Here is a 13,321-nt window from a genome sequence, read left to right as displayed (position 1 = left end):
TGTGAAAGGTTCCTTGCTTAACTTATTTATTCCTTTTATATCCCATTTCCTTTCCCCATTTTGTATATGTTTTTATACACAGTGTTTTGTGTATTGCTTTTAACTTACATAAATGTTGTTGTGCTGTAGACTTCTTTCTCCCGCTCAGCACTCTGGGTCTGTCCATATTGCTGCACATCCATCCGGCCTTGTGAGCTGACGGCTGCCTCGTGTTCTGTAGAGTCACCTGCCACATGGACTGTACCTGACAGCCAGACTTCACTACCACAGACATCGTTGCAGTGCCTGTACCCTTGTATCCTTCAGGCCTGGGTGGGAAGTTCTCTGCAGTACATGTCCAGCAGTTAGGGTGCAGAGTCCTGGGTCTCCATATTCTTATTTTGACCAAGCCCCACAGCATGGCTTTGCAGAACGGCTTTCCAGTCCTTCCACTCATGGGCAGCACGGGAGGGTTCCTCCTGCCCGTTCATTCTGCCATCTACTGTGCTCACTGTGGTCTCTTTCATAGGGTTCGTTTTTAGGGTTCGGTTTTCTTGTTACTGAAAGCATGTATTCTTAAAGAAGTTCTTTCAGGGGCCCCTGGGTGGCTCAGTCGGTTAAGCGTCTGACCTCAGCTCAGGTCATGATCTCACGGTTTGTGGGTCACCGTGTCGGGCTCTGTGCTGACAGCTGGGAGCCTGGAGCCTGCTTCAGATTCTGTGTCTCCCTCTCTCTCTCTGCCCCTCCCCCATGCATGCACACGTGCTCTCTGTCTCCCTCTCTCTTTCTCTCTCTTTCAAAAATAAACATTAAAAAAATTTTAAAGAAGTTCTTTCAATAAAGGTCTGCGCTGGGTAAATTCTTAATCTTTGAGCATGTCTTTGTTTTTGCCCTTGCTCTTGATGACGATTACATAGCTTCCTCTTGCTCCTGTAACAATTTACCACAAACCTAGTGGCTTCAAATAACATGGATTTCGTATTTTACAGTTCTGAGGGTCAGAAGTCTGAAGTGCATCTCACCCCCTAAGATCTGAATGTTGTCAGGGCTGCATTCCTTCTCAGGCTCTAGAAGATAAGCCGCTTCCTTGCCTTTTCCAGCTTCTAGAAGCAGCAGGCCTCGTGCCCCTTCATCCTGCTTCTCTTGCAAGGATGCTTCCGGCTGCTGGGCCCACCAGATAATCAGGGACAATCTTCCCATCTCAAGATTCTCCCTGATCATGAGATTCTTAGTTATTCCTGCAAGTTCCCTTGGCCTGTGTAAAGTCACATATGCACAGCTTTCTAAGACTATGATGTGGACATCTTTGGAGGCCATTATTGGGCCTACCACAATAGTCTAGCTATGTTTTAAATTTTAGGATGACAGTTTCTAGGTTTTTAGGTTTTTTTTTCTTTTGCCTAAGTGGCTAGGCATCCCACCAGACAGCCTTAAGATTATCTCTTTATTCCTTTTCCCCCCTACGTTTGCACTACAGTGTTGCTACATATGCAATTTTGACTTCATCCTCACTTTCCAAGTAGCTCTAACTGTATAACAAACCACCCCAAACTTAAAGACCTAAAACAATGATTCATTACTATCTGCATGGTTCTGGGGAACCAAGAGGCTCTGGTTGACAGTTCTCACTTGGGCTCACATGTGATTGCGGTCAGATGGTGGCTAGGGCAGAGTCATCTTGGAGGCTCCCCTTACTCCTATGTCTTCGGGGCGAGGCTGGCTGTTGTCTGGGACCTTAAGCTCTGACTGTTGGTCAGAACACCTGCAAAGATCCTCTCCAGGTGGCCTGGGCTTCCTCATGGTGGAGTGGCCAGTGGCTTGTAAGGCCAGCATCCCAAGAGCAAGTGGGCAAGACTGATTATTCTTTTCTAATCGAGCCTCAGAAGTTGTGTGGTCTAGCTTCTACCACATTCTGTTCATTAGAAGCAGACCTTCGGGCCAGGCACAGGCAAGGGGAGGGGAATTGGACTCCACCCCTTGATGGAGGGAATATCAAAGAATTTGCAGATGTATCTGCAAATGACCACACCTGGCTAGAACCTAATGTGATTCTTCAGTGTCTGGACTTAGGTCTGCCTCCATGTCTGGAAAACCCATCTATTTTCTTTTCAAATATTGCTTGTCTGTCATGACATTGCATGTCATGTTCTCTTCCTCTGGAACTTCTTTAAAAGTACGTTGGAGCCTCGGTGGCTATTTGTGGTATCAGTGGCTAGTGCATATTTTGTATCTCTTCAGCTCCCTGTGCTGGGTTCTGAATTAATTTCTCTGTTCCAGGTCACTAATTCTGTTTTCAGTTTTACCCAGTCTAGACTTTAACCAGTACATTGATTTTATTTATTGGCTACATTTTCTCCTGGCTTTTTTTTATCCACCTATTCTTGTTTGATATTTTCCTGATTTTGTTTCTTAATTTTATAAACTTTTTTTTTTTGAGAGAGAGAGAGAGTGTGTGAGTGAGCATGAATGTGTGCGTGAGTGCTTGAGCGGGGGAGGGTCAGAGAGAGGGGGGCAGAGGATCTGAAGTGGGCTCCATGCTGACAGCAGAGAGCCCAATGCAGGGCTTGAACTCACGAACCTGAGATCATGACCTGACCCAAAGTTAGGTGCTCAACTGACTGAGCCACCCAGGTGCCCCTTTTCCTAATTTCTGTTTTTTATAGAAATTATTCCTTTCCTCTCTCGAAGGACCCTCAGCAGACTGTGACATAGTTTGCCGTTTGCTTTATTTTCATTTCTTCTTGGGTGGCTTCATCTCTGCTTTAGATTGCTGCCTCTCTTGTGTCATTGTCCCTTCTCTGCAGTCATCCCTCCATGTCTAGCAGCTTCTGGTCACGGGAACCTTATGTCCCCCAGAGATAATGGGTGATTTACAAATAAGGTCTCTGAGGCAGTGCCTGGCTGGCAAAATCCAGACCAGTGTTCACTCTTAATTTATAAGATTGGGGCCCTGCCATACACAGATACTGTAGATTTGGATTTAACACCTAAATGCGTCCTGGGTCTGGGATTTTGGCTTCTTACGGTTTACCCCTGGGCACAGTTCTGGGGCTTCTTTCTGGCTTCTCCAGCAACTCCCTTTGTGTTAGTGCACTGGTCACAGAACGGCGGAGCAGGAAAGTTCCAGGCTTATAGAGGAGGATCTGCTCAGACAGCCTGACAGGGGTGCCTCTCTGCCCCTCCTGGCCCCACATGCTATACCTTGTTCTCAATTCCCAGGGCTGCTGTGGCACTACCTCCCCCTAACCTCTGTAGTTTTATTTCCCACTTCATTTCTGGCACCTGGAGCTCTCACTGCCTTTCTTTTAACCTTGGCAGTAAATTTCTTTCTCATTGTTGCTCTTTTATGCAGCATTTCTCTGCATTCTTAGTAGGAGGAATGCCTGTTTACTTTAGCTGAGGCTGTCATATGCTGGAAATTGTCATTTGTTCTGTATACAGACAGTCTTACTCCTGTTTTCAGCCTACTTTTCATTCTCGTCCTTCATAGTACCTGCCAAGGCTGCGTCTAAGCCCTGCCAACCTTCTTGGGGGTAGACAGGCCGCCTTCCCTCGTGTATTTGATAGAATTTGGCGTTTCCATTCTGTTCCTTCCATCATTACTCTTCCTTCTACTTTGCACGTACAGAATGTGCCCAAATCTTTCTGCTAATGCCCTAAGCATGTGCTTTTCACTGTTTCGGTTTTAATCTGTTCTTTGTATTCTTCACTATTATTTCCATGAGGTCTCCAGAGTTTGAAGAGAACAATGCATTGACTCAGTCTACTGTCTTGAATGAAAGAGCTCAGTGCATTCTCAGTGCTGACGTATTAGTTTGCAGGGTTTTTTTTTGTTTTGTTTTGTTTTGTTTTTTTTTGGTCCTCAGCTTCCTTTGTCATTTCTGATACCTGCTATTCCCTCCCTCACTCCTAGCAGAGGACTTTAACTCTTTTCTCTTAGAGAAACATCCCATCTGATGGGAGCTCTTCTGTTTCCCATCTTCCTCCTCTTATCTGCAAACTCCCCTTTCTTACTGCCTATCCTCACCTCTTTTCCATCCCAGAGCAAAAGCACCTTCTCGTCAGTCCTCCATTGATCAATTGCCTGTGTATGGGCTCTCCTCCCGCCCCCATTGCTCTGCCTCTTCCCTGGGCAGCCTCATCTTCATGTAACATTCCTAAACTGGATGCCCAGTTCTGCTCTCCTTCCCTTGGGTTCTATTTCTAATTGTTGACTGAATCACTTAGATACCCCCGTGGTTTTCTCAAATTCAGCATGTCCAAAGCTAGCGTCTTTATTTCTCTTTGAAAAATCTGCTCCTTCTTATGTTTTCGCCATTGTGCTGAGTGGCACCCTGATTCACTAAATCACACCAGCCACCAATTTGTGTTTTGTGTGTGTGTGTGTGTGTGTGTGTGTGTGTGTGTGTGTGTGTGTGTTCCTAGAATAGTTCTAGAACTGCACTGACCAATACAGTCATTACAGGCTACATCTATTTACATTTGAATTCAAATTGATTAAAATAGAATGCAGTTAAATATTTAGTTCCTTGGGTCTAGTAGGCACATTGCAAGTTCTCAGAAGTCACATGTGGCCAGTGCAGCTGTACAACATCAGCATTGGTACCAGAAGTTGTTGGGTAATGCTAGTCTAGGGTGTATTTTACCATTTTTGCTTCCATTGTGATGTTTGAACCTTATCTTTTTCTTGAACTGTCAGTACATCTCTTGACTTACCTCCTTTTTCTTGTTCATTTAGTTCATTCTCTTTTCTTTTTTAAAAAATGTTTGTTTTTGGGGCGCCTGAGTGGCTCAGTCAGTTAAGCGTCCGACTTTGGCTCAGGTCATGATCTCACAGTCCGTGAGTTTGAGCCCCGCGTCAGGCTCTGTGCTGACAGCTCAGAGCCTGGAGCCTGCTTCAGATTCTGTGTCTCCCTCTCTCTCTGCCCCTCCCCTGCTCATGCTCTGTCTCTCTCTGTCTGTCTCAAAAATAAATAAAAACATTAAAAAAAATTTTTTTAAATGCTTGTTTATTCTGACAGAGCGAGAATGTGCATGCTTGCGAGCAGGAGGGAGGCAGAGAGAGAGGGAGAGAGAGAATCCCAAGCTGGATCCACACTCAGTGCAGAGCCAGATGCAGGTTTCTATCTCATGACCTCGAGATCACGTCCTGAGCCCATATCAAGAGTCAGACCTTTACTGACTGAGCCACCCAGGTGCCCCTCATTCTCCTTTCTAATCAAATGATTTTTATAAGACCCTTTACTCTCTGTGGGAGTCAGAGTATAAATGAGAAATGCAGAGTTCTGGCATTTTAATGTCAGTTCCTTATTTGAACCTTTCACAGTCCTCTCCACCCCACCCCACCCCACCCAACCCCATTCCACCCTGCCCCCATTGCCTTTTCCTTTTTATTTGCTTGTTGAACAACTACTTGACCTTTTTTTTTTTTTTAAGTTTATTTATTTTGAGAGAGACAGCTCAAGTGGGGAAGGGGCAGAGAGAGAAGGAGAGAGAGAAACCCAAGCAGGCTCCTTGCTACCTTCGCAGAGCCTGATGTGGGGCTTGAACTCACAAAACTGCAAGATCCTGACCTGAGCCCAAACCAAGAGTGGGATGCTCAACTGACTGAGCCACCCAGATGCCATGGTACTGGGGGTTTAGAACTTGGCCTTTTTTTGGGGGGGTGGGGGATACATGACACAATCTCCTATAGTGGGTGAGAATAGGAATGAGGACAGAGCTATGTCTCTCCCTTCTCCCAAGCCTCATCTGTGCTGAATCAGCAAATTGATTGTAGCCTTCATTTCTGTGCATTTATTCATTTAAATTAATTAAGCCCTACCCCCCCCTCCCCCAAATCAAGAAAAGAGAGAAGGCTGTTTAATCCAACTGGCTGTCTATCTTCATAACAAGCTCACTTTACTCCCTTCAGCTGGATTTTTTTCACTGCCTAACAATTATCATTAAATGATAAAGCGTAGACCAAAAATAAACATGTTTATCATTCTGTGCTTTTCAAAGACATTCTCTAGGTCTAAAACTTTTTCAAGGAAAATGGATATTTAGATTTAGAAATGGTTTTAAGCATGCATGCCTGTGCGCAAACAAGCCATGGAAACGCAGTAAAAAAAGAACATTTTCTGTTATTTTTCAGTGCCATCTAAATTTTCCACAGTGGACATGTTTCACTTTAGTGATTAGAAGAAGAAACTTTTTTTTAATAACATGGGCAGGTTTTTTTAATGTTTATTTTTGAAAGAAAGAGGACATGCACATACACGCATGCACAGAGGGGTGGGGCAGAGAAGCAGGGAGACCAGAGGATCCAAGGTGTGGCAGCAGCAGAGCCCAACTCAGGGCTCGAACTCATGAACCATGATATCGTGACCTGAGCTGAAGTTGGACGCTTAACTGATTGAGCCACCCAGGTGCCCCGATAACCTAGGTAGTTTTAATGAAGTTCTTATAAATTTGCCTAAGGAAATTAATATATATTTATAAATAAATTTATGTTTGTGTGTATATATGTGTGTGTGTGTGTGTGTGTGTGTGTGTATATATATATATATATATATATATATATATATATATATATATGGCTTATTTATTTAAAGCGAGAGGGTGAGAGAGGAAGGAGCAGAGAGAGGAGAGAGACCAAGCAGGCTCCACACTCAGCGCAGAGCCCGATGTGGGGCTCAATTCCAACAAACGTGGGATCATGACCTAAGCCGAAAGCAAGAGTCAGAGGCTTAACCAACTGAGCTACCCACGTACGCCTTACGTATATATTTTAAAAGTAAGATGAGGTGGGCCAATTGGCATTCTGGGAACAGACCATTGATTGCTTTGTGAATGATTCAGATACTCTTTAGATTTTGGAGTGGTGTTAACATTGTTATTAAGGCCCTCATCAGACTTAAACAGCGATAAGTAATTGAAATCCATGGTCTCCACCAGGGAGTTTTCCCAGGTGCCAGGAAGCCAGCTTGATGGGAAAGTGGGCCCTCTCCCTTTGCCATGCAGCATAAAGAGGCCTCCACGCTGTGCCTCTTCTTGATTTGTTGGGGACCAGTCTAGAATGAGCCCTGTCATCTTTCCCCAGCAATACCATTTGGCTTTAACAAGCATATGTTTTTCTAGTCTTTAAACTATTTTGAGGTCAGCTCTGTGTCTGGTGTACTATGAGGACGACCCACATTTCCATCAACCCACAGTTACTGGAGGCTTCAGCAAAGCATTAGGCACTTTGTAGCTGTTACCCTATTGAATGCAATTTGCTCCGAGGGAATTTTCCAATTTTGGCTTCTAATATGTTGATGAATTATTGAAATTTCAATTACTTTTGGTTCCCAATTTAGCAGGATGGGGACATCCAAGATATTTAATATAAAAAGCTTTCCAGTCGCTTTTAGAAAAGGGTTTTGGTGTCAGGGATGTGGCTGAGGTGCTGTGTGGCCCTGGGAGTCCCTTAAGACTCAAGGTGTGAGCCCCCAACTGGGGCATCTGCAGGTCCTGGGAGCCTAGTAGATATGCAGATTCTACCTACTAACTCAGAATCCCTGGGGGTGGGACCCTGTACTCTGTGTTTTAACAAGCCTCCCTGACATTCTGGTGCACTGACAAGTTTGAAAAGCACTGCCTCAGATGTGCCAGTGATGATTCTTCCCAGCAGGACCTGGTGCCCATTTGGAAGGTCCCTCGGGTGCCATAGTCCGTTTGCCCTTCAAGGTAGACACTGTACCCGATGATAAAGCTGTGATCCAGGTCATCAGGAAGACCAATTTCAAACAATTACCTTCACTTACTTGGAACACTTCTCACTTTGGAAATCGCTGAGCCATAGTCCTAGAGAAGGGAGTTTGGACATTTAAATTCTGTGCAGGTAAATGTGTGTTCTAAATTCAACTCAAAGGGCCCCGTGTTTCTCTTTTATACAGAAAGACTGTTGACACACTCCACTATTCCCAGGATAAGCCCTCCTTGACGTCTCTTGGGGAAAAGCTCAGGTGCATCTGTGTCTTCCCCTTAGGCTCCCCTCTGTGCCAGTGCATGCAGCTCTTCAGGCCTAGGGTGTCACCCGGCTGCCTGTGCTCCTGTGCATGCTCTTCTCCTAGCTACACTTCAGCTCACCCATAGCACCACGAGAGCCAGCCCCTACTCTTGTCTGTTACAACCAGGTCACCTCGAAGACTCTGTTCCAGCACCACCCCCTCCTTCCCTGTCGACTTCAGATGGAGACACATTCTTCCTCTTTCTTGCTTCCTACAGCACCTTAGGTGGATATCTATAACATTAATGTGCACTTGCATTGAAATTATTTGTTCTCTCATGTTTGAGTTCCATGAGAGTGGTGATTTCATCCCAGGTTCTCTATCTGCAGTGCCATTCAGGAGTTCAGGCCCATGAGGTTCAAGGAATAAACATTCCTTAAAGATGGTCCTTGCAGCTCTGTTGGAACCTTCCAGAGCCTTAAAAACCATTTTTACATCATACTTGTGAAGAACAGATGATGGCCAGCCAGTGGCAGGTCTAGTTAAGAATACGGCAAACTTGTATGTGGACTTAACCAAGTTAGCTTTTCAGTGAAGCTGATCTCTTAATGTAAATGAAAACTCAGCCATCCACCCATCTGGCTATTTTGCTCTTTGGCCAGGGAAACTACAGACTGTGTCTAAAGGCATTATTATTTCAGGTTCGAGAGCTTCAAACGCGACTACAGAGCGTTCAGGCCACAGGGCCCGCCAGCCCTGGCCGCCTCACTTCCGCCAACCGCCCAGTTAACCCCAGCACCGGGGAGTTGAGCACGAGCAGCAGCAGCAACGACATTCCAATCGCCAAGGTGAGCTCCAGGAGCGGGTGGGAGCACCACCTCTTTTATCTGGAAGCACCAGCCCCTCCCAAGCATGGCCACTGTGCAGGCATGTGATTAGTGCACAAGGCTGCAAGGGGCTCTTCCGTAGCATCTCACACAGTCCTCCTATGCTGGGGCTGCAGGGAGAGATAACCCACTAGTAGTTTTAAGTCTCTCTCAGCTGTGACCTGGATGCCAATTCTCATTAATCAACTAGCAGGAGCAGGTCATGGCTGTCAACTTGTTGTGGAAAGTAAGATGTTTTGTCAGGTTCTACAGTAGAAGGGGTGGATGGATAGTTGCTCTTGAGGACTGGGATTCAGCCCAGGAGGGGACCCTGAGTAATAAATCAATGATCTCCCTTCTCATAGGACCAACAGCCCTGCCTGCAGACAGATAGGCTCTGCTGGGCACGCCATGTCAGTTAGAGAGGCAGCCTCATGCCTGCTTATATGTTGAGTCTGCCCCAGAGGGACTGGTCAGATGACACATATTCTCTTCCCTGGTAATCTACCAGTCTCCACAAGAAGGTTAGTTCTCAATCATCAAGTTGAATAAGTTGAGTCAAGCCAGTGTTTCTCAACCAGCAGTGATTTTGTCCCTTCAATGGGTATTTGGCAATGTCTGGAGACCTTTCTGGTGGTCACAACTAGAGTACTAGTGGCATCTTGTGGCTAGAGGCCAGTGATGCTCCTAACCGTCCTATGGCGCACAGAATTCTACAGCAAAGAATATCCAACCCCAAATGTCGCTAGTGCTAAGGTTGGAAAACCCTGGGTTAAGCAGATGGTAGAAAAATTGGATGAGTAATTTTTAAGAAATTCATTGATCAGTTTAGTTGCCATGGCTAAACAAGAGCCCTGTAAAACACAGTCTCAACAGTGTATCTAGAGAGTGATATGTCATTTTTCGATAATTTTTTGTTTTTCAAGATTGCTGAGAGGGTGAAGCTATCGAAGACCAGGTCCGAGTCTTCATCATCTGATCGACCAGTCCTGGGATCAGAAATCAGTAGTATAGGGGTGAGTGTTCACAAGAAGCAAGGCAAGAAAGTGCCCAGTAGAGCTGCACAGGCCGCAGCTCGTAGATGACAGAACTTCCCAAGTTCACCTCCCATAAACCAGTTAATTATAATAATAAATCCTACCCCATTTCCTTCCAGAGGATCAGATTAAAATGTAGAGTGGTTTCTTCATCAGGGAATTACTCATTCGGCTTTAAGGGAATTTTTCTTTTTCTCTACTTGAAACCTTTCAGAAAGAAATGATTTAGGTGTCATTACTGGTGATGTAGATGAAAGTCTTGAAGTACCTGCTGTATATCACCCTGCTACCCCAGAGACCAAGTAGGTCAGGAAGCTCTAAAAGAATTTTACCTTTTGCACATGGCTCTTAAAAGAGAACGTGCTGTCCAGTGAAGATGAGTGCTGCCTTTGAAGTGTAGCCTGATGCCAGGAAAGACTGGAACCTTCCCACTTAGTTATCAGGGTTTTCATCTGGAGAGCCTAAAAACCCCTTGGGCCCATAACAGCTGATGGATGGTGAAAAGGGAGTAGTTGGAGTTCCCTAAGGATTTTTTTTTAAGATTGGGGGTGAGGCTGAGAGAGCCAACTGTCTGATCCCCAGCGGTGGGGGAAAGCCTGAATAGTATTTTTTTTTTAAGGCCCTAAACTTAGAATTTTGCGCTGAGAACAATTGCATGCATCCAGATTTGGTGCAGAAGCCAAACTGTGAAAATAAAGGAACCAGCTGCTCTGTTGGGCTGCAGCAACCAGAGACGAGGACCTGGAGGGACAGGGAGCTCAGGAAGGGGAAAGGAGTCCACACTCTGTTCAATATCCCCAAATTTAGGAACTGTAAAGCAGCATGCTGCCCCAGGCCTGCCACCCAGCAGTATATGCCTGGAGGATACAGCTGTATTTTGATTCTGTTTATGTACTGTTTTCACAGTAGTTAGCTTATTATCACAGAATCGTATCATACAAACCGAGAAAGATCGGGGTAACCATCTCCTGGTGCCTGGTTGTCAAGGGATATCAGCTTTAAATTCTCTTGCATGCAAAGCATGCCTGAGGGACTGGTCCCCCAAGCAACGTGTCTAGAGGAGGATTTGTGCTCACCTATACAGGTATCCAGCAGTGTGGCGGAACACCTGGCCCACTCTCTTCAGGACTGCTCCAACATCCAGGAGATCTTCCAAACACTCTACTCACATGGATCTGCCATCTCAGAAAGCAAAATTAGAGAGTTTGAGGTGGAAACAGAGCGGTTGAATAGGTAAGGAGAAATCCTATATATTGGAGTGGTTGCTTTGGGGCAGGGGCGGGGGATGTGGAACGGCCCTCCTTTCCCTTTCAAAAATCAATTCAAGTTGGCTTATGAGTTGTGACACAGAGAGATGCTCTCAGGCTCGTGGATGGGGAGTTCCACCTTCTTGTGCATTGCAGGAGTGCTTACAGCAGCTGGGGCTGGCTTCAAGGGTGTTGTGTGACCTGTGTTTTCAAATGTGCAAACCTCATGTTTGGGAAGACCCCACACTTGGCTTTACTGCTCTAGTGTTACCATTTTAAAGTCTTAATAATTGATGAACCAGGGCCCCACCTTTTTATTGAGCACCGGCCCTTGCAAATTATGTAGCAAGTCCTGGGAGCGGTTGTATAGAATGACGAGTGGGTCAGAATTACAAGATGGCTACTTAGCATGTAGGCCGGTGCTGCCAGGAACCACAGAGAGAAACTCTGGAATGTTGAGTCAGCATCCTAGGGGCGCCTGGAGCAACCAGGAAGTAGCAAAGGCGGTCTGATGGAGGCATTCTGGGATTGACCAGGCATGCTGGTTTAAACCTCCCTGATTCTCTTGGAAGGCTGCCTAATTTTATTTATGCTTTTTGCAGGGTACACAACCCTCAGTCCTTACATTCTATCCTACTTAGGCCTACTGAGAATAATTTTCTAAGTAGGTCAAACTGTCCTACTTAGAAATTTTTGCCAGTTTTATGGATTCTTCTCAAATCTCACAACAGAGGTAGTTAAAGTTTGCACTCAAGCCTCTCGGCAAAGATTGGCTGGTAGGTCATCCTAGCAATGAGAGTTGCTGAAAAAGCAAAGAAGGACCAGGGCCAAACCGTGGTAAACCACCCTGGCTCAGAATGAGTCCCGCAGGGACAGAGTGCACTGCTAAATCATATCCAAGTATGGCATGGCTGCCTTGACCTACCAGTCTTCAGTGGGAGACGGTAGTTAGAATTGGAAAGGCTTATGAACTGACCAGGAAGAAATGTGGATGCCAGTCCCCATCCACCGTTGCTTAATGCCATTCCCCTTGTGTCTGGCAAACCTAAATAAACTGAATTATCATATTAGCATTCCCTGATTTGAAGCTGTTTAATACAGTGCTTGAGGACTAAGGAAATATGGCAATCTAGGTTATTTCAAATCTGGAAATTAAATGGTTTCCTTATTAAATCCAAAATACTTAAGAGTGACAATCCCGATGATTACCTTGTAGCAGTAAAGAAGCCACCATCTCAGTACCACTGCCAGGGAGTGCTTAAGAACTGAATCAGATATACCCTTTGCAGTTTAATGAAGTCAGATGCCTTCAGGGACCCTCTGTTGAGTGAGGATCTCCTCTCCACAGATTCTGGGATTTAACAAGCCTGCTTTGCGGTTGAACTTGGGGGAGGTTCCTTTCTCCTCAGTTCTGTTTACCTAGGAGACACCAAAGGAAGGGGAAATATTTGGTGCTTGTAGCTCACGTTATTACAGTGTTTAACAGTTTACAAAGGGTTCTCACAAACAACCACTTAATCTTCAACTTGGGAGGGAAGAACAGTCTCATTTTGCAAATAAGAAAACAAAGGCTTCGGTGTTGAGTGACTTGCCTTGAGTCCAGAGCTGTTAAATAGCCTAGCTGGAATTGTCCCCCTGCCCTTGGACTTCCCCTCCAGTGTCCTGTCTATGACCGTAGCTATAGCGAGAATACGGGAATAATCTTAGAAATGATCTATCAGTGTATCCTCATGTTAAACTACCTATGTCACAGTTGGAGGCCCTCTTACACGTCCAAAAATGAGAGCTGTAGCTTTGTGATAGTGTGTGGGTTGGGAGGTCATACTTCCTCAGAAGTATGTCCTTACTTAACAAATCTGTTTTAAGCACCTCCTCCATGCTAAGCTATTTGTCATGCAGGGGAAAGTAAAAGAGATAAGGTGTCCACTCTCATGGAGTTTGTATTCTGTTAGGGAAGCTATATAAGAAGCAAACAAATGAGATCATAAGAAAACTCCCAGTAAACAGGGCACTGTGATAGAGTAAGAGGGGAGGGGGTTGATTTTAGATAGGTAGCCAGGGAAGGCATCTCTGAAGATGGGGCTGTAAGTTGAGAGTTTAAGGGAAAAGGGAAGCAGCCATATGACAAACTAAGAGTCTTACAAACCAACTTAACAATCTTATGGCCAAAAAGAAGGTTGACATGAAGTAGGAGCTGTTCAAAGGCCAATGGAACTGAA

At 45.2% G+C, this 13,321-nt stretch overlaps 1 protein-coding gene across 5 annotated transcripts in view; it reads left to right on the top strand.

The window, feature by feature from the left end:
* MCC (MCC regulator of WNT signaling pathway) overlaps positions 1-13,321 on the top strand; it is a 431,948-nt gene that overhangs the window by 371,896 nt on the left and 46,731 nt on the right. For all 5 annotated transcript variants that reach the window (XM_045034744.1, XM_019838097.3, XM_045034751.1 and 2 more), the window contains 3 exons: positions 8,654-8,800; positions 9,745-9,834; positions 10,940-11,088. In XM_045034744.1, coding sequence (XP_044890679.1) covers positions 8,654-8,800; positions 9,745-9,834; positions 10,940-11,088 — 386 coding nt within the window. The remainder of the gene's footprint in view (positions 1-8,653; positions 8,801-9,744; positions 9,835-10,939; positions 11,089-13,321) is intronic.

The sequence above is a fragment of the Felis catus genome, chromosome A1 (assembly GCF_018350175.1).
Source record: "Felis catus isolate Fca126 chromosome A1, F.catus_Fca126_mat1.0, whole genome shotgun sequence".
Lineage (NCBI taxonomy): Eukaryota > Metazoa > Chordata > Mammalia > Carnivora > Felidae > Felis > Felis catus.
This window is presented reverse-complemented; position numbering and strand designations above follow the sequence as displayed.